Source organism: Haliaeetus leucocephalus, unplaced genomic scaffold, assembly GCF_000737465.1.
Source record: "Haliaeetus leucocephalus isolate CR32 unplaced genomic scaffold, Haliaeetus_leucocephalus-4.0 Scaffold840, whole genome shotgun sequence".
Classification (NCBI taxonomy): Eukaryota; Metazoa; Chordata; class Aves; order Accipitriformes; family Accipitridae; genus Haliaeetus; species Haliaeetus leucocephalus.
Window position 1 is genome coordinate 4,559,529 of NW_010973276.1, and position 18,903 is coordinate 4,578,431.

Sequence of the window (18,903 nt, forward strand, 5' to 3'; positions counted from 1 at the left end):
CTGTGGATCCTTCCAAGAAAAAGCCTGCTACCAAAAAAACCATCAAGGAAAGCAGCACATCCCTGCAAAGACAGGCAGAGCCAACTTTCCCTATAGCAACAGATTCAGAGTGGTTCAAGTTTTTCTTCCTTCTTCCAAGCCAGAATTGCCGCACAGGGAGTTCAAGTCTCTACCCATCCACCAAGGGGTGATGATGACTCTCAAGGCTGATGTACTTGGAGAATGGCAGTCTGCAACTCCCCAGCATCTCCTGCAGAACTGGGCTGCCCAGGGTGGGACGCAGGAGAAGCAGAAGGCACATCACCCCCGAGGGAGGAGAGCCCACAATGGTGTGACACTTCAGGAACTGGTTCTCCCCAACCTGCCTGACGCACCAGGCTCGGCTGTGGGGACATCCAGCTCCCTGAACCTGACATTCAATGAGCTTCTTGCTCAGGGAGCCCCAAAATGTGGGACCATCTCAGCACCCCATTCCTTCCAGCAAGTTACCACTCAACAGCTTTTTGCCACCAACACCTGATTCATACTTAAAACACTGTGCCCATGGTGAAATGCTTCACCACTTGTTCCCTTTTCACCGGACTGCAACTAACCACCACCCTGGTAGCTACAGCAAAACCGCAGCCAGGAGAGACAGAAGACCTGCAAAGCTGTAGGAAGACCATCTAAGCAAGCTCAAATCATTTCTGCAGAATTTAAAGCATCTACGGAGTGAAGCCTCAAATACCATGTGCAAAGACAGCCTGCAGAGGCTTTAGAGATCTGCCCAAGTTGAAGGCAAAGCCAAACTGGGGGACAATCCCCCAAAACCAGCAGAAAGTGAATCCCTGTGGATTCCAGGAGAGGAGGGCAAACAGCAGCTGCCCACTGGACAGGTGGGCTCAGAGGAACCAGCCCTGAGCAGCCCGAGGGCTGAATCACACTCTCCGGCTGCAGGCACCGCTTGGATCTCCAGCCCTGTCAATCTGCCACATTCCACTTTCACCAGACTCACAAATTGATTTCTTTAGGGAGGGGAGCGATCCTGGAAGAGCGTCAGCCACCACGACCAACAGCAGACAGGCTGCTTCCTCTGAATACCCAAAGCAATGGTGGACTGGAAGGATTCCCTTCCACCAACACCTGCTTCAAGGGGAAGATTGTCTCCCTCACACCACTGCTGCATGCCAGGAGGGGCATCAGGCAGGGAACCAAGGTGACTGTCTTCCTTTCAGACACAGCACACTCCTGTGCTTCCCCCTATTCACCCCCTGTGCCTGCGCTGCGGACATGACTTGTTTGCCTTTGGTCGCTCCCTCCTCCCCAGCCCCTCACGCTGAGAGCCAGCTGCCTCTGCTCAAAACCATCAATCCCAGCGCAGGAACAAAGCCAAAGTGCTTACAGATGTGCCCGGCGTGAACCTGCCAAGGGGACTCAGCTGCAGTGATGGCTGCTGTTGCCACCCTCCCTTGTCCAGGCTTTGCTCTGCACCAGGCAGAGCCAGAGCTATTTTTTGGGGCGGGCATCAATGACCAGCCCAACCTGCTCCAGAAACTCCAGGGTCTTGGTCCTTGAGCACCCGAGGAACCCTCAAGGTGAGCAACCAAACATCCAAAGGGCTCCATTTACAACACATCAGGCAATATTTTAGAGCAGATCCTCACACCACACACCTGCCCCCATAGGACAGACTTTTAAGTGTAGTGCTTAAAGATGCAGAGAAACAGTAGCTGGCTTTGCAAAACGGACTAACACCTCCCCAACCCCAACACCACCCAGTTTGAATAACTGCAATATTTAACTATACTGGATTGAAAACTTCTGCAGATCCCCCATCCTGCATCCCCAGGTGCCCCCCCAAATTTTTTTAATGAGTCTATATCCCAGCATTCTGGCACAAGATGCCAACTGAGCTGAACTTAAGTGGTATTTTTAGCTTTATTACCCAGTATAATTTTTGCAAAAGTTCCATTTTTCAGATGTTACAGGGAAAAAGGATGAAATATAAGTTGGGTCTGTTACAAAAGAAAGTTTCTTTTTATAGCATGCCAAAACTTCCACCATTCACGTTGAAAGTGAAGTAACCACGATAAACATTTGGATGTGTATCTAGACCTGACAACCTCGATTAACATTTACCCATATTCATGTGATGGTCAACAGAAAAATAAGTTTGGAGAGTCTGAAACATTTGTAAGCCAAAGCAAGATGCTTGGATGACCACACCAGATTAGGCATGTGGTACAGCAGACACCAACACTTGCAGCTGGGGGTTTTTTCAGTTATATGGAAGAACCAAGGTAACAGGCAGGAGCATGTTGCTGGGTCCTCCTTACCCATCACCCCCAAATTTAGCTGAATCTGACCCACTTCCAACCTAACCGTGTTACTCTGCGCTAAGAAATCAAAGCGCTGAGAAATCAAAGCAAGCCAAGGCAATGTAACATGCTGCAATAATTCACTAGTCATCAGAAGTGACATTACCCTCTGTACATGCAGGTGCCACAGGCACAATCCAGAAGAGCACACCCAGGAGGACTGATGCAAAACTAACTTCGGAGGCTGCTTTTTGCCTCCGAATTCTCATGGGTTTGTTTCTGCTGAGCACCAAGCCAAACCCATCCCGCTAGGAGAAGAGGGTCCCGTCTGCATCTATGCCCTCATGCATCCAGCACACCGAGGTCTTTCTCCTCTCCCCTAACAATTATGATTTTAGAGAAACAGATTCGCCTCTGTGACTCTGCACTGGTTTTATTCTTAGCCTGACTAAGGCATAAGCATAAAAATAAAATGCTTTGCATAAATCTACTGTAGCAAGGCTCTTATTTCACTTCCAGGCCAGTTTCTTCCAAAACCACTAAGCATTAAATGCAGAAGAGAAACCGTGAGAGAGGAGCGTTCTGAGATGAAACAGAAAGTGAGAGTGATGGCCTTCAGAACAGATCAGCTCCTGTGGTTAAAGCATCTACAGCATTTCCAGCCACACAGCGCTTGCCTGAGTAGCACCCAAAAACACTGCCAGGCTCCCACGGAAGGCTACGAAAGAAAACAGGGACATCGGGAGAGCCATGAGGGGAGCAGACAGGAAAAAAGCAGCTCAGAGAGTTGCGAGGGGAATGCAGAAAGAGAAACAAAAACAATGAAAGTGGCGAGGAAGAGCAGCAGAAGAGGAAGCGGAGATGCACAGTGGAAATGAGCTCTTCTCACTCCTCCCTTCAGCCTCGGGAGCCACAGACCAAACCCAACCACACAGCTTTATTTTCTACACTGAAGAAAGCCGATGTAACCAGTTACAGCGACATGTAGCTTCACAGAAGTGAGGGAGGTGGGGGTTTTTGTTGTTTAGTGTTTTTAAGATGTCTTTAAAATGCAGGACAGTCCAAGGGAAGAAACCAGAAGGCAAAGGTGCCACTTACATTAGCATAACGAAGCTAAACCAGCACAGTGACTGAGCAGTCAGTACCAAGATACAACAGAACATTGCCCAGGTCTCACACAGCCCTCCTCCACACCACAACGCTGTGCAAAATACTCGCTTAATGCAGTCGGGATGCCCATGGGCCGGGGGGAAGGCGGAGAGCCAGTACCTTTCATTGCCTGGCTGGAACTCGGAGAGCAGGGATGGCCTCCGCCGCTGCGGTTGCATGATAGACCCCGGCGGGAGGTGAGAAGCAAAATCCCTGGAATGATGCTGGTACTCCAACAGCGCGACGTCCTGCAGAAACAAACACAGAAGAGCTTGTTAGGCTGGTGGCAATTTTCAAGCAAGCATTGAACCCTGACAACTCAGAAGAAACCATACAGATACTTGCCCTTTGAAGCGCTGGGTGCTGGACCACAAAGCTCAGTGCTTTTCCCCCCCTCAAAAGGGTTCCCAGTAACTCCCAGTCCCACACCACATTGGGATGGTAGCTCAGCCCCCAGTCCAGCCTGCCTCTGGCCTTTTACTGGGGCTGCTCACAGGTTAGCTCCTGCAATGGGACCCCAGCAAGCTCAACCCAGCCAGCCAGCACGCACACAGGGATTTTCGGCATCCAGGCGGTCCTGATGACAACTTCAAATCCAAGAGGAAGAGTAGGTAAGAAGAAAATTAAAAGTCACAGGATACTTTCAGCTTCAATAATCCACACAGCAGTATGGAGAAAGAAAAAAAAAAAGAAAAGAAATCACAAATGTTATCTTGAGAGTGTCCCTTTAAACACAGCTCCCCTGAGCTGAGCTCAAGGGGTTTGAAAGGACAGTTTGCTACTTATTATGTGTACGTCCCTTTTGTTCCTTGACCCTTGGAGAGTACAGTACAGTATGTTCCTGATTTTAATTAAATAAGAAGCCCTCCTGTTCTGTGCCACAGACTGATTCCAGCAACAGTATTTTAGCAGCTACATTCAACTGCTATTTTTTATTTGCAGATAGATACTTGACCAGAAGACTAATCATCTAATTAACTAAGACCTTCAGCAAATGGCATAGAAAGCCCTGTCACAGAATATCCCTGGTAACACTGACACACATTTACATTAGAACCAATTCCACCTGGGAGTCTATTTTGAACAGTTCTCAACTGGAACAAAAAAGCTCCAACTCCCTCAAAAAAGAAAAAAGACATTTCAGAGTCAAAAAAACCCCCCAAAAACCTCAACAGATAAAATACCACATGCATGCAGTTGGGGGTGTGGGCAGGGGACTCTCAGCCCTAACAGCTGCAACAAATTATTTGATCAGATGTAGTGAAGATTGACACGCTCCAGCACAAGGAAAGCTGGAGAAGTGCCCCAGCAAGGTGCATGGCAGGCAAAGAAAGGATTTGGGAGCTTAAACAGCAACAACCTGCACCCAGAGAACTCCCTCTCCCAAGCTGTAAGTGAACAGAGCAGCCCAGCACCAGATGCCATGCTCTCCTCCAGCCAGCTACAGAGTAGAAGGGAATATCAAAGCCCAACATCTTTGGCCACCAGAGGGTAAAACAAGATGTTTGCACAGTAGCTTTCTGGAAAGCCAGGAAGAAAAACAGAAATTGTAAGCACTTGGTCCGGGGGAGCCAAGAAAAGCAGATCTCCTACCCCACGTTCAGGTGCTCTCGCACAAAAGCTGGAAAGGCCAAATATCAAACAGAGGAAGGGGAATGGTGGTGTCTGATGGCCACCACTTCTCCTTATGCCTAGAAAGGCGCATCAGTTTTTGGAATCAGGTTCACTTCTCCCCAGCATCAGGCAATAGTGTGGTGCTGCTCCTTTTCTGTTCTGACCAATCTTGGGACGCACCAGGAACCAGGGCCCTCCGCCAAGCCCCAAACTCCTGGTTTCCACCTCCATTTCCAGGCCATTTCAGACCTCAGCCTCTGGGGCAAGGGGTGTCTTCAGACAGGTTCTTGTGACATAAGGAGGGCATTACTGGTACAGCGTCTACTCATCCTCATGGCCATGTTCCATTTTCTGCTATAAATCCAGGCGTTAAGGGAGGATGCTACGCCATGACACTGCTCTTCCTCCAGCTCTGGAGTCCATCCGTTCAGGACACCACAGGGGGCTGCAGAATAGAATATGCCATCGGTCCAACCACAGATAGGACAAACTCAGACATTTGGAGTGAAGGAGCTCATTAGCTTTTACAGCCCCAGCCAAAGCAGAATTGCTGCCTACGAGTTTCCCCACAGTCGCACTCGACCTGGTTTTTGTGTTGTTTTTTAAAAAAACAAAAATAAAACAAAACAAAAAAAAGAGCAACGCAGTGCCTGACATCCACCTACAAAACAAACACACCATGTCTGGGAAGACACACCAATAGGCCCACAACCAGGACCGTCACCTTCTGTGGGCGTATAAACAAGAATTACCCGTCTGGGAGGTTCAAAGGCTGTGCCTCTGAGAAAAAAAGAAGGCTCTTGCATGTCCCAAGAACCATCTGTTCTTCCTTTTCCCCCTGCCCACACTCAGCTGAGCTTTACCTTTTCCTCCTCTAACCCCTGTCAGAAAACTGCAGGTGGAGCTCAGAGCCTGCGGGCATGGCCCGAAGTGACAGGGAAGCTCGTTACGCCAGGCCTTTAGCTCGGGGCTCGCATGGCAGACATAGCTCTATGGCTTCCCCACCAAGGGCAAAGCTTGTGAGCACCAGCTCCTGCTTTTCCAGATGTCACCCAATTCACTCTGACCTGCTCCGCTTTGCTCACATCAGCATTTGGTTTTACCAGAAGAAAACATAACCTAAAAATTAGCGAGGAGGATTAAAATTGACAAAATTCTGTGCCATGCGATGAACTGTCAAAGGAACCACGGGAGACCTGGCAAAGACGTAGGTGGATTAATTGCTCAGAAAGTCACTACAGTAAATTGCACTGTGAGCTATGACACTGTTTGTCAAACGCAAATGCCGGAAAGGTTTACGAGCTGCCTTCAGAAGAGGCTTTAATTTTGTTTAGCAGTGTTTTAAAGATATATGCTGGGAGGCACCTTGCTGCCAGTGCCGCTGCACCTTCCACACACGGGCAGAGACAAGGGAGCAGTGTCCAGTGGGTGCCATGTGAATTCCCCACTGCTGAGGCACACAGCAAAAATGTGATTTAGTCCCCATCCTGACCTAAGATTTCTAGTGCAGCCTTGGCACCTGCTCAAGGGCAGCTGTAAGACACCTGAAATAAAACAACTAAAAAGCTCTACAGCCCCAAGCTACATGTCGCTCCTTTTCCTCTCCATTGCTTTGCTGGTTTTTGCTCAATTCTATTTTTTCACTCATCCTCTCCCTCCTCCTCTCTTTGCATCTCTTCCTGCCCTCTGCAAACACTCCTTCCACCCCCCCAAATCTGTTGATGTGTCTGAGTACCTTCTCCAGGGCCCTCAGTTCTCCCATTGCCTCCAGTTGGGACTTTGTTCCTTTTACGCCAACCTTCCTGTTGTTCCTTGTGGTTCAGGTACTCCCACACAGATGTACTTTGTGGAAATTTTGCAGAATTTCATAAATTCAGTAAATGTGAAGAAATAGAAATTAAGGAAGCAAAAAGACCATGGGTAGTCTGGGGCTCTGGGACATCAGCAGATTTGGCGGAGTGGGAGGAGGGTTTGCAGAGGGCAGGAAGAGATGCAAAGAGAAGATGAGCACCTTTTCCACTTCTGTTGATAGAAATTAAGTTTCTTTACTCAGGCAAAGGAAGAGGAATGTTTCCAAAACAAAACCAAAGCAAAGCAACCAAAATCACTCTGGAAGTCTCAATGTCAAGACCTTATCATTCTCCTGATAAAACAGCAGCTTTTCAAAATATAACCCCGGGTGAAAGGCACTGCATCCCCTCTAACCGTGTAGGCAGAGTATAAACAAACAGGCCTCTAGACTGCACCGTCTAGAGCCATAGACGGTTCGGGAACCAGCCCAGTGATGCCGAGGCTGAGCTGCCATGGTCGGGGTTACATCCTCCTGTCCCGCACAGCCCCCTCTGGCAGCAGCTCTGCCGGCCACGAGAGCAGCGCTTTATTTAGGGTAGTCCCTTGGGCATCCATCCTCTCCGACGGAAGCGAACCCACACGATGCCATGGGAGCAGCCTTGTAAGCAGTCGGAAAGTTTGTCCGAGCAGGGGAGATACAGCCCAGACACAGTCAGCACAGAGGTTCCCCAAAATCACCTCTATTGCAGAGCACGGGCGGGAGAATCCCATCCTCCAGCACAGACATTTGTCCCCCAGCACCTCCCCAGCACAACCCTGCTACGCACATCCTTGCTCTGGTGCCTCCTGCTCCTGCAACAATCCACCCACCGATACCCGGCCAACCCACACTTGCCCAGGGGCAGCAGTAGCAGGCCTGGGTTGGGAGCAGACCTGGAAAACCACGAAAGTCACCCAGCCAGGAGAGGAAGGTCGGATCCCTGTTGCTGGGAGCAGCTTGACGTCCAAGTGCACTGAAGAGGCTGGGTCACCTCCGTCTTGCAGTCCCAGAAATGCATTGCTGTCTTTGTCCTTCACAAGCCACCTGGTGTTACACCATGCCGGACAGCTGCCCCGGCCCAGACCCTCAGCCTTGCATGCAAGAAACAGACACTTCAAAACCAGCAAGCCACATCTTCAAAGCTTAGGGTGAAGCCAGCTAACTAAAATTAGAAAAACAAGGAAAATCTACATTATTCAGTTTCAAACTATGTACCTGCACTAGCTCCTGAGTACATCGCCTGAATGAAATCAAATCAGGGAACAAGCTCTTCAGGGCTGAGGCAGCTCAGCCTCACGTTGCACTGCCCCAGCTCCAAGCGACCCACTGGGACAGGGCTGCACACTGCCGTAAGCAGAAGGGACACGTAGCAGCGATGTGGGGCTGTGCGGCTGCTACTTCGGAGGCAGGTGATGGGGAGCACGGACAAACAGCTGCTGGTACCATCACCAGAACTGCAGCTCCTCATAACAGATTTCGGGTGCCCGCAGCAGAGCATACACTGCAATTCAGCAGTCAGCTGGAGCCACAAGTACCCAGGGGCAGACTTCAGCATCCCACGTGAACACTGCAAACCCCTGGCATTTACACAGGGGTCTGATTCCCTCTCCCTTTCATCAGACCCGCTTCAGACAAAGCCTGACATGGGCAATGCCGAAGACAACAGACCTCACGACCGCTGCCTGCTCCGGCGACTGGTGAGGAAGGGTCTTGCAGGAAAAACAACTGAAATGCAGCCACTTTCTGCCTAAATACAGCCAGAGACCTGCCCTGATGAGAGCTGGCTCCAGTGGGTCTTTCTGAGCAGCTCCTGGCCCCACACCACGAAGAGCCACTGGCTGGGCTTGAGCCAGCACTAGCAACATCGCCAAAGACAGACAGACACTGAGAGTGCCTACAGTGCCATAAATCACCCCAGCAGAGCAATGCAGCATAAGGCCAACGTTTAGATAAATGAAATGCTAAAGAGCCAAAAGCGGCCTCGTTAAAATACACTTCTTCATGCTGCAGACTGAAGAGGTACTTGGGCCCAGCCAGAGGTGCCGCAAGCATCCTTTGCTGCCAGCAAGGAAGGCTGGACATGTCCACGCTGCCCCTGCCTGGGGGTGCTGGGAGGGGGAGCCGGTGAAAGCACTCCCAGTCTCAAGGTCTTTTTGTGTTATTACTTGATTTGGGAGCACCGAGAGCACCGTCTCCCTCCCCCTCCTGGTAAATCCTTTGACCCTAAATAACCTGAGTCTATCAGGCTCATTTAGATACGCTAATCAAACTGTCTAAAGCCAGGAGACTGAATGCAGTATTACAGAAAAGCCCTTGGCAACACAAAACCAGAGGCAGCCCCACAGAAAGGAAAAAAAAAGCTTCCCCCCCCCCTTTTTTTTTAAATTTTTTTTTAAACTTTCAGCCTGCTGCCTTACCTACCATAACTCCAGTAAAATCTTCTGTGCTGTCCCCTGACCTCAGGATAACCCCCACACTAAACTAATAACTGCACACAGCCGCACAGCCTTTCTGCCTCTCTCACTTTCTGTTTTGAACGCGTGCACTCGCTGGTGCGCTTCATTTCTCCTTCCCCTGCTTGCAGTTGTCTGGATCCAGGTGGCCTGACCTCCAACGAGGAGAAAGAAAGGGAGGTTTGAAAGCGATGCTGGAAGCACCCCTGGGTGCTGACCCGCAGCGCACAGAGCCAGACAACACTACGCCATGGCCAACAGCAGCTCTGACCCTGCTCTCCTAGCTCCAGCGCAGGGCACATCCATACAGACAAGGCGTCTACCAACTGCTGCATGCAGATGACATTCCCACGGCTGCAAGAATTAGCCCCCGAGAAGAAGACCCCAGAGACACGAGGCCTGCAGAAAGGAAGCCTGGAGCTGGTCTTGCAAGAGAAAGGCAAACTGCTCCTCCTCTCTTCCTCTCACCAGCAGAAAAACAAGTGCAAACACCCAGTGCTCCTGGCTTCCTTGGAAAACAGCTCTAGAGCAAACCCATGGAGACCTACAGTGCAGCCAGATGAGCACCTGCAGCACAGCTCGAGCAGCCTGAAGCATTAGATCCATCCCCCATCGCTTACCACGTCTTCAGCCGAGAAAGCGACCAGGAGCTCCCCACCGAGTTTCAGTGCAAAGACAGCTTCACTTAAAAACCACCGGCTCTCGTTCTGCAGTGACGCCGAGGAGAAGCGGTCCCAGGGTCAGCCACCACATCCGCCAGCTGAGCAGGCTCCCCAGCGGAGGGTGGCATCGGAGCAGCGGCCACCTCTAATCACGGCATCGCGCACAAGCGGCGCCTCACCTGCCGAGCTCCCCGGGCACAGGAGCCCTCATCCAGCTACAAGCCGCTGCCCCACACTGTCCTTGTCACCTTTTACAGGCAGGCAAACAGGCCAGGGCACGGCACACGCTCATCAAGGAGCAAATCCCAGCTCCTTGCCACCTCCGCCAAGGATTAGGCTGTGGGCTGTTCATTATGAGCTTGCCCAGTGTTGTATTGCAAATAATTTTTATTTCTTAACAACGTGCTACTTCTGCTGAAGCACTCCCAAGCGTTTAGCCTAAATGAGGCCGATTAATAATGGCGTGGTCCAAATAGCAAGCAAAAAACAAAGCCAGAGCAACCCTATTTATTTCACTATTTATAAGTTGTCCCTTACCTAATTTCAGAAGAGGATGCCTGGCCCGATCCTGCTGTTCGTGAGCAGCATGCGTGCCATTCTGGGCACTCCTTTTAACCACAGGGGAATGGATGGGTGAGGGCAGTGGGGCTGGTGACCCCACAAACCGTGACACTGGTGGCACGCAGAGCCAGAGCTGGGCACTTTACAGCTGCTGCCCAGCATGTCCCACGCTCCTCTCATCCCCCCCAACATCATCCCACAGGCTCTGGGGGATCTGGGGAGTTTCCTCCACCCCACACCTCACCTTCATCCTGGGTGTCCTGGTTTCCACTGGTTTTTCCTGACAGGAGAGGAGAGAGCTGCTGCAGACAGCACTGCCCAGAGCAGCGCCCGCACCAGCCATGTGCTCCATCCCTCTCCTCCTCCTGCTTTTGTGCTGGTGTTTCCCCAAATCAGAGAATGCCCCTGCGCCTCTTATGCCCAGAGCTATTCCCTATACAACAGAGATGGCCAGAGGGGACACACAAGTCAGAAGGGCCCAACATGGTGGCCAAGGCTTGACTGCACAGCCTCGGACCGCAGACCCATCCCGTTCCCCCTGGGAAGCCTATGGCAGGTCAAGCTTCCCACAGCCTCGGGAACATGAAGCCAGCACGGAGCAGTATATCCCAACTTGAAACCTGCAAGGGCATCTGACCATCCAGCAATTAATTTTTGCTATAAGCTGCTGCTTGAGCCCCTTGACACAACCCTGACTGCAGCAGGAGGCTGGGCCAGCTATCGGTGCCACCTGCAAGCCAAGCAGACCAACTCCCCAGTCCAAGATGGGGTGGCCAAAGCAGCACAGCCACCACTCTGGTGGTTTTGCCAGAGACAGAGATGTCCCCCACCCCTGCTCTGCACACCCTGAACTTTGAAAAAAGAAGTTGCTTTAAATGTCTTTCTGCCAGCAGCGAGCATGACCTATTTTAGCAATAAAAAGAAAAGCTCTCTGGTGCCTGGATACCCCTTGGCGCTGGCAGCACAGCAGTTGCTCATCAGACCGAGAAATGCACTTTTTCGCCTTTGCCTGGAGAAAATAATTTTTCCCAAAGCTGATTCAGGTAAGAGGAAGGGGGGAGGTCTGGGAGGAACCAGGGCGGTAGCAGAGCCATCGCTGCATGAGGTCCAGAGACAGCACGTTCTGTGGGGGGACCAGCTCTGCGTACAGCCCATCACCCTCAAGCTCCCCAGCAAAGAGGAGCCATCCTCTGCCACAGAAAACCTCCACTGAAGTGCAAAGGAGGTAGTTATTGATCAAAACAGGTTGTCTACAAGTACACTGCTGTCTGCCTCACTTCCTCCCCAAAACCCCAAGAGGAGCTCACTGCAGATTTAAAAAACAAAAACAAAACAAAAACCAAAAAAAAAACCCCCACACACCAAAAAACCAACAAACAACAACTCTTTTACAATCAGCTCTACTGTTGAAGATAACGTCAGTAATAAAAACCTGGCTGAATATATGCATTTTTATCTTGCCTACGGGGATGCAACATGTGCTGAAAAGACAAATGCCCTTATTGTTCTGACACAGTCTCATTGCCATCCATCTCTCAGAAGCTGCTGACTTGGCCTTTTGTTTTAGGAGGTGACCACACTGTGCGTGGCCCCTTCTTGGAAGGCATTGATTTCTGCTGCCATGCCTGCACTGAGGCCACATCTGCTGCCAGCACCATTAGCGTCTGTACCAGCTGCACAGTAATGCATCCTTCCCGACGCCCTCTCCCCCGCCTCTCCAGCAAACCGGGGCTGTCAGCAGCGTTTAGCTGTCCTGTCTGAATATGCCATTCATGGAGAAGAAGTCACGTCTCGGTGGGGGCAGCTCTCAGCTGTTGTGGCTTCCCAGTCATCTGACCGGTGCCGGGTGCTGGAGCCAGCCGCCAGCCCTCTCCCCAGCAGCCAGAGGTGCCCGCAGAGCAGCAGCGCATTCATTACAGTGCTGCTTTTGAGTCTCTCTCCATCACAAGACTTTTGTCCCAGCCTCATCCAGGCGCCTTTGAGCCAAGAATGACCCGTCTGCCCTTTCTCCACTCCCCACGCCTGGCGCTCTGCTTCCTGAAGCCACTTGTGGTCACGAACACCCATGCAGGATGAGCAGCTCTCTTCACACAACAAACCCCAAACTTCCACCTTAAAAGCACGTTTTGCTCATCATCGCATCTCTTCTGCAGTGGAGTCCCCCACCTTCTCCTACCACACGTGCTCCCACACATTACCCATAATCTATCTCTGCAGGTCCATGTAGGACCCTTTCGCCTTTCCCCCACTCGGCTCTCCTACACTTCCTCACACCTCCACAGCAAATCCTTCAGTTCAAAGAACGCGACTTGCTCAGTATTTTGAATAAACGTGGTGACGGTGACAACCAGCAAAAGCCCCCAGTCTTGCAGAAAGTGCCTCCAGGGGCTGGTGGGGCAACGCAGGCAGAGTCAGACTAGGAGTGCAGGCAAAGGCTTTACGTCTCGAAAAGTGGCTTCAGTGGGTGTCTACCTTTGCCAAACCACATACGCAGCAAAAGTTCTTTCTTCCCCTGTGGATTTACAATCTTGAGATCAACCAGAAGCAAAGCATCACCCTCTGCATCAAAGCATATCCAAAAAGCAAGTTAGGGAGCAACCACAGAAGTTTAGAGTAGCTTGCAGAAAAAGAACTGTTTTGGATAAAGGCTGTATCCTACGGAAAATGAGCTTTAAATCAAACTGCTGTAAGCCAACTCCTCCTTCCTGGCAATGGAAGAGACACCCCAGGGCAGGGAATTAGGTGTCCTGTTCTTTCACCTTCGTGCTCTCCCAGTCCCACAGCAGAAAGCCAATTCTCCCAAATCCACCGCTGAGCTGCTCAGAGCTCATGCAGTCCTTCACTGGAAAGGTACTCAAGAGAGGTCGTGCCGAGTTCTCGTGACAGACCCGATCAGAGTCGGTATTTCCAAGGTACATTTTTGATTTTCAAGGCATTCCTTAAAACACTAGCTGGAGCCCAGCAGGCAGAATTCAGGATGCTAATCTCTGGCACCAACCGCCCCCCGCTCAGCTGCGCAGCTGGTAGCAGGAGGCTTTTCTTTGCGCTCGGAGGTGGTTGGAGAAGGCTCTTCACAGCCTGGGGGATTTCAGCATTTGGCACCGTAAACTCTTCCGTTCTGCAAGTTCCTGGAGCACCGACACAGACTGGCATTTTGCTTCCAGCAGATAAAAGTGTGAATAACTACTCCAAGGAAAACCAACACAGCAGCAAAGGCACCATGTGCTGTAATGCAAAATACACTGCCTCTCCGCAGGCTTACCTGGTGTCACCTTGCCACGCTGATCATGTCACTGCGGAAAGGAGCTAGCTCCTGCCATCTCGGGAGCCTGCATTTCCTTACAGCACCTTCCACGGCAGGATGCTGGGTTTAACTTGCCCTGCTCAAACTGTTGGGAGGAGGAGTCTGGGCAAGGAAGGCACTCAATTCCCTCCAGGCCACTACTTGGCTAGGACACCAACACACAAGCTTGCACCAACCTCTTGTCTCTGGTTCAGACAGACAAGGAATTTATTTATCATGGGCCAAAAAAAATGAGCGATCGGGCCGGGACGCTCCCGCGCAAGTGCCGTTTTGCAGGTGGGGCGTTTAATGAAGGAACTACAGAGCTGCTTCCAGACAGGAGAGGTGGCATGGAAGAAAGCAAGAAGGTCTCAAAGCTGGAGCAGAGGGGTTAAGGAGGGGGTTGAGCTCACCTTTCCATCTCAGCTGAAGCAGTGCACAGGGAATGCAGGCAAACAGCGTGCAGGAGGCACGCTGAGCACCTCTTGTTTTGCAGGGAGGGGATTCAAGTGACGATGGAGCACCGATTTCACATGCATGTGCACACACCCCAATCCTACCAATCCCCAAACCTATTTAGTTTCTCTGGTAGGTAAGACACTAAAAGCACCCCAAAAGCAGAAGCTGTTTTGGCACAGAGGCTACTGACCCCCAGCATTGTCTGCAGCTGATACCACCCTCCCAGAAACCCCAGCCTGCATCCAAAGCTGCATCATTCCTGCAGCTCTGAAATGTCAGGGCACTAACAGGAGAACTATGACTGGTAAGAAGGGCACAGCAAGAAACTGGATCCACACGGGAGAAAGAGAGGGGAGCCCTTCTGTCCCCAGGGAATATTATTGACCACAAAGAGGCTTTAAAAGGAAAGGGGAACATGTACTACGCAGGGAAATTGATCTGTTTACAGAAAATATCTGCAGGTTGCCTGAAAATGAATATCCTTCATGCAAAAGTTTCCTTTGAGAGAGCATGAACTTCCGACACATTAGAAGGTTATGAGCTTAAGTAAAGTGTTTTTTCACCTTTAGCTAAAGGTCACAGAGCATTCAAACAATTCCTCCGTTCCCAAGCTGAACATGACAGAAGTCAACTAAGCACCCCAACATTACAGCTAATGAATATGGAAAACAAAAACATTTCCCCTGCAGTTTGGCCAACAACCACTCAGTGCTCTTCAGAAGAAACTGCTGATTATTGGTGATTTTAGTTTTACCTAAAGAAAGTCAAACAAACCAGAACCTTTTCATCAAGCTTCCTTCTCCCCTTTAAAACCATGCACACTTGTCAAAGTTTTTTTACAAGTTATTTTTTTAGTAAGATGGAATTAAATCTAGGGTCATTATAAAATACCACACCATTTTCACATCTAACCTCCCTGAAAGCTGTTGGGACCTGAGGTCCCAGTGAGGAGAAGGACACCCCGATACAGTTGGGGACAAACCTACCCTGCTGAAGAGCCTGTTTGCTGCATCACCCATCAGAGTTCAGTCTGGATCAGACCCATGGGTTCACAGCCCTGCCCAAAGCTGGCACCTAAGAGTGAAACCAGCCAACAAACACCCTCACTCAACCGGTACTGGATCTTCTCTGCCAGCTCCAAACTCAGCAGTAACTCCTGGAACGTGCTGCTGGGAGATGGTGCCCATATGTACAAAGCATATTTCTGTCCATTCACTTGAAATGCATCTTTTTCCCCATTTTGTTGGATATTCCCTTGGGTTTTATACAATGGGAGAAGAAAAATGCCCAAGAGTTCTTCCACTGCCTTCTGCCCCTTCACAACATCCCCTCTCACTTGCCTCATCTGTGAAATCAAACAGCTGCAATCCTTTAAATCACTTTTCATAAAGTGTCTCCAAGCCTAAAATAATGTCACGGCTCATTTCTGAGCTCAGTATTCCTGCAGCGCCGCATTTCCCTGGTGCAACTGTCACAGTTGGACTGTGATTATTTATTTATATTATAATAGCATTTGCAGCCCTGCTGTTCTCAGCCCTGCGCACACACCCAGGAGGTGACCCAGGGCGTTTCCACCACCAGGATAAGGATCCCTAGGCTGACGAATTCCCAGTTCTCAGGAAAGGATGTCGTAGAACGCAGCAAACCAGAATCGAAATCTAATTAGATGCAAGACATGCTCGTGTCAGGTTGGTTTTGGCCTCTCTTGCTTTCTTCCAAACAAGCTCTCACTGTGCAAACACACACCACGACAAAATTGACCTGGCCAAGACATGCAAGCAAATACCACTTTTAATATTAAACAGCGCAGCAACTTCAAAGCAACCGGGCTCTCCTCTCCCAAGCAATCCCACCAGAGATCCGCTCTAGCCCCAGAGCCATGGCCAGGTTCCAGCTCACGGCGCCGCCGAGCAGGAGACACGTGTTTGCAAACAGCTGAGGGTGGCAGGGCAGATCATGCAGGGACACGCTTGAAGAAACGCTCTGCCTACCCTCACGAGGAGAGGCAAGGTGCATTCCGTTTGTGTGGGGCTAGCACACTTCTACCGACAGGAGCCTTTTGGCTTTCCATCCAAAAAACTCTCAGCCCGGACCTCTCCTGCATCCAGACACCTAAAAGGTATCACATAACTTGGGAAGATTACATGCGACTGTAAAAATAGCTTCTAGAAGCGAACGCCAGCAACTTCTTCCAACATTAATATGATAGAATAGAAACACTATTCACACTAGCCAGAGAGCAGGGCAGGTTGGAGAAACCCTGAGCTCCGTCTGACTTGAAAACAACTGCCCTGCTTGGTTCAGTCTGCTGTTGCGACACTAAGGGGAAGCAACTGGGGTTTGCAGGAGACGAGGACTCAACACCCCAAGGCTAGGAGCCTTTCGCACTCCTCCAAAATCTATCTCCACATTGGGTATTGAGGTTTCTTTGGTTTGTTTTTAAATCATGGCTTTGCAACAAATGCAGGTCTTGCTCACCTGGTCACATCCTCCTTCTGCTCGAGTTTCTGATAAAGAACGAACTGGGATTTTCTTCTTGAGACAAATGCTCTTGTTCCACCCCACCTCCCAAATAAACACGCTCACACCGATGGAAGCAAGACTCCCATAAATCGAACCAGGTCAGCGTGTCTCATACCCTGGATGAAAAGCTTCTTTGTGCAGAAGCACGCAGGCCCCAAGCGATATAGATGAGCCAGCTAACGCAGCCAAAAGCTCGTCCTGTGCCCTGCTTAACGTTTCTATTTCAAAGCCTTTCCAAACTCTGGCTCTGCTCACCATGCCACTCTGCTGAAGCCCAGGAAAGAGGGCAGATGAGGGAATTTCACCCCTCCATTGACACTTCATGGGTTTCCAGGCTTTCAAGTCAAACCCTAAAATCATCACAGCACAAATTTTACCATTCAATAGCCGTCACTGTCAGAAACATAACCCCAAGACAAGGTCTCCTCACTGACAAGCTTACAAGCGCCTTCCTGTCTGTGGCCACCTCACTGTAACCCACCAAGAAGCAGCTCTAAAGAGCAGCCTTGCAAGCATGTGCCACACTCCAGCACCTAATAAGATTCATTTAAGCAGCTTCAGCTGACTAAAGCTATTCCACTGAGGAGAGTTTTTTCCATTAAGGTCTTAACCCTAAAATATTCAACCACCCAGGATGAGCAAGCAGAGACATACATGAGTGACGTAGCACATAAAGGAGAGGCTGGATCCAAGTGAATTAACCTGTGCAAGCTCCGGTGCATTCAACAAAACACAGCCAACAAAAAAATCACCACCAGTTTATGTCTTGATCCAAGAGAAGACAAGACTACGGGTCAAAGGTAAGAGGGGGAACAAGTAGAGAAGGATAAAGTGGAAAAAAATCAGCAGCTCAGTTTTCTTTTTGCTCCCCAGGAGTGCCACCACCAGCCAGGAACTCCAGGTAGAGAGGGGCAGGTCTCCTGACCAAAGGACAGGCGGCAGGTTCGCCCCTGGCAGTCTGCCTGGAAATCAGAAGAGCTCTCCCATGGGTGTGAGGAGCAAGGACCGGGCTCACTGGGAAGCGGTGAGCCCACGCGCAGGAGAGGATGCTCATCCCCTTGTGATTCAGCGCTAAGGAAAGGCCATGCAGAAGAGGGCTGGAGGCCACAAGCTCCTGCTCCACATGGATGGCCAACCTTCCCCTCTCCCCCCAGGCTGGTTGCTGCATCCAACCAAGGTTGCTCTTGCCAGGAAGACAAACAGACTTGGGTGCTTAGAAGTGATGAGCCAGAGCCCACAAGCACCACCACAGCAAGTGCCAGGAAGAGGCTGGAAAGGGAGAGAAAAGCTGAAAGCACCATATGGAGAAACAAAAGAGGATCCCACAAGAGAGGAACAATAAAATCCCGTACCACAGGCACGGAAACAGTCTGATTTCTCTGTAACAGCCACATCCGAGACCAGCACAGCTGAACCACTGCCCCAGCGATGGGGACGCACCATGCAGCTCCTACCCTGCGAGCGGGTAGGGAAGGAAAGTCTCTTGCCTTACCGCATGTGGTCGAGCAATCTGAACCGGATAGGACATGGCGTGCGGGGGGTAGCGCGGCTCGGCAGCACGCCAGCTCTGCGTCACGGGCTGCGTAGATCCAGACATGTCGGAAGAGCAGGTGCGGCGGTCGCTGCTTCCAAATCACCAACAAAGGATTAGGAGAGCCAAGAGCTCCTCTTCATCATGAGTGTGCTTTCCAGGTCACACAACATCTAGAAGCAAATGGGAAAGCAGCGGGTTAAAATTAAGCCAGCCGTGGTTCCACAAGACAACTGAACATCAAGCCTTGGGTGATCACCAAAACCTGACTGCCCTCGCAACTCTCCAGCAGCCCCATTTTCCACTTCACAAACACCATGGCCAAGTTTTTGCTGTGGATTACTCCTATCACAGGGAAGTCCAAATACAAGATTATCCCAAATTCATCCCATCCAATTGCCCTGGAAAGCCAGGGAAAGGCTGGTCCTGGAAAGGACCAGGCCTGCAAACTGCCGGCAATTTATTTGGGCCCTGTTGACCTATGTCTCCAGGTCTCTTGAAGTTGAGTATTTTGGGGGGGGGGGGGGGGGCGCGGGGGGC

General features: G+C 50.6%; 1 protein-coding gene across 1 annotated transcript in view; it reads right to left on the bottom strand.

The window, feature by feature from the left end:
* Positions 1-18,429, bottom strand: part of NCOR2 (nuclear receptor corepressor 2) — a 179,768-nt gene extending 161,339 nt beyond the window's left edge. The window contains exons 1-2 of the mRNA XM_010582247.1: positions 18,325-18,429; positions 3,567-3,694 (exon numbers count right to left, since the gene is read on the bottom strand). Coding sequence (XP_010580549.1) covers positions 3,567-3,694; positions 18,325-18,429 — 233 coding nt within the window. The remainder of the gene's footprint in view (positions 1-3,566; positions 3,695-18,324) is intronic.
* Between the last annotated feature and the right edge of the window lie 474 nt (positions 18,430-18,903).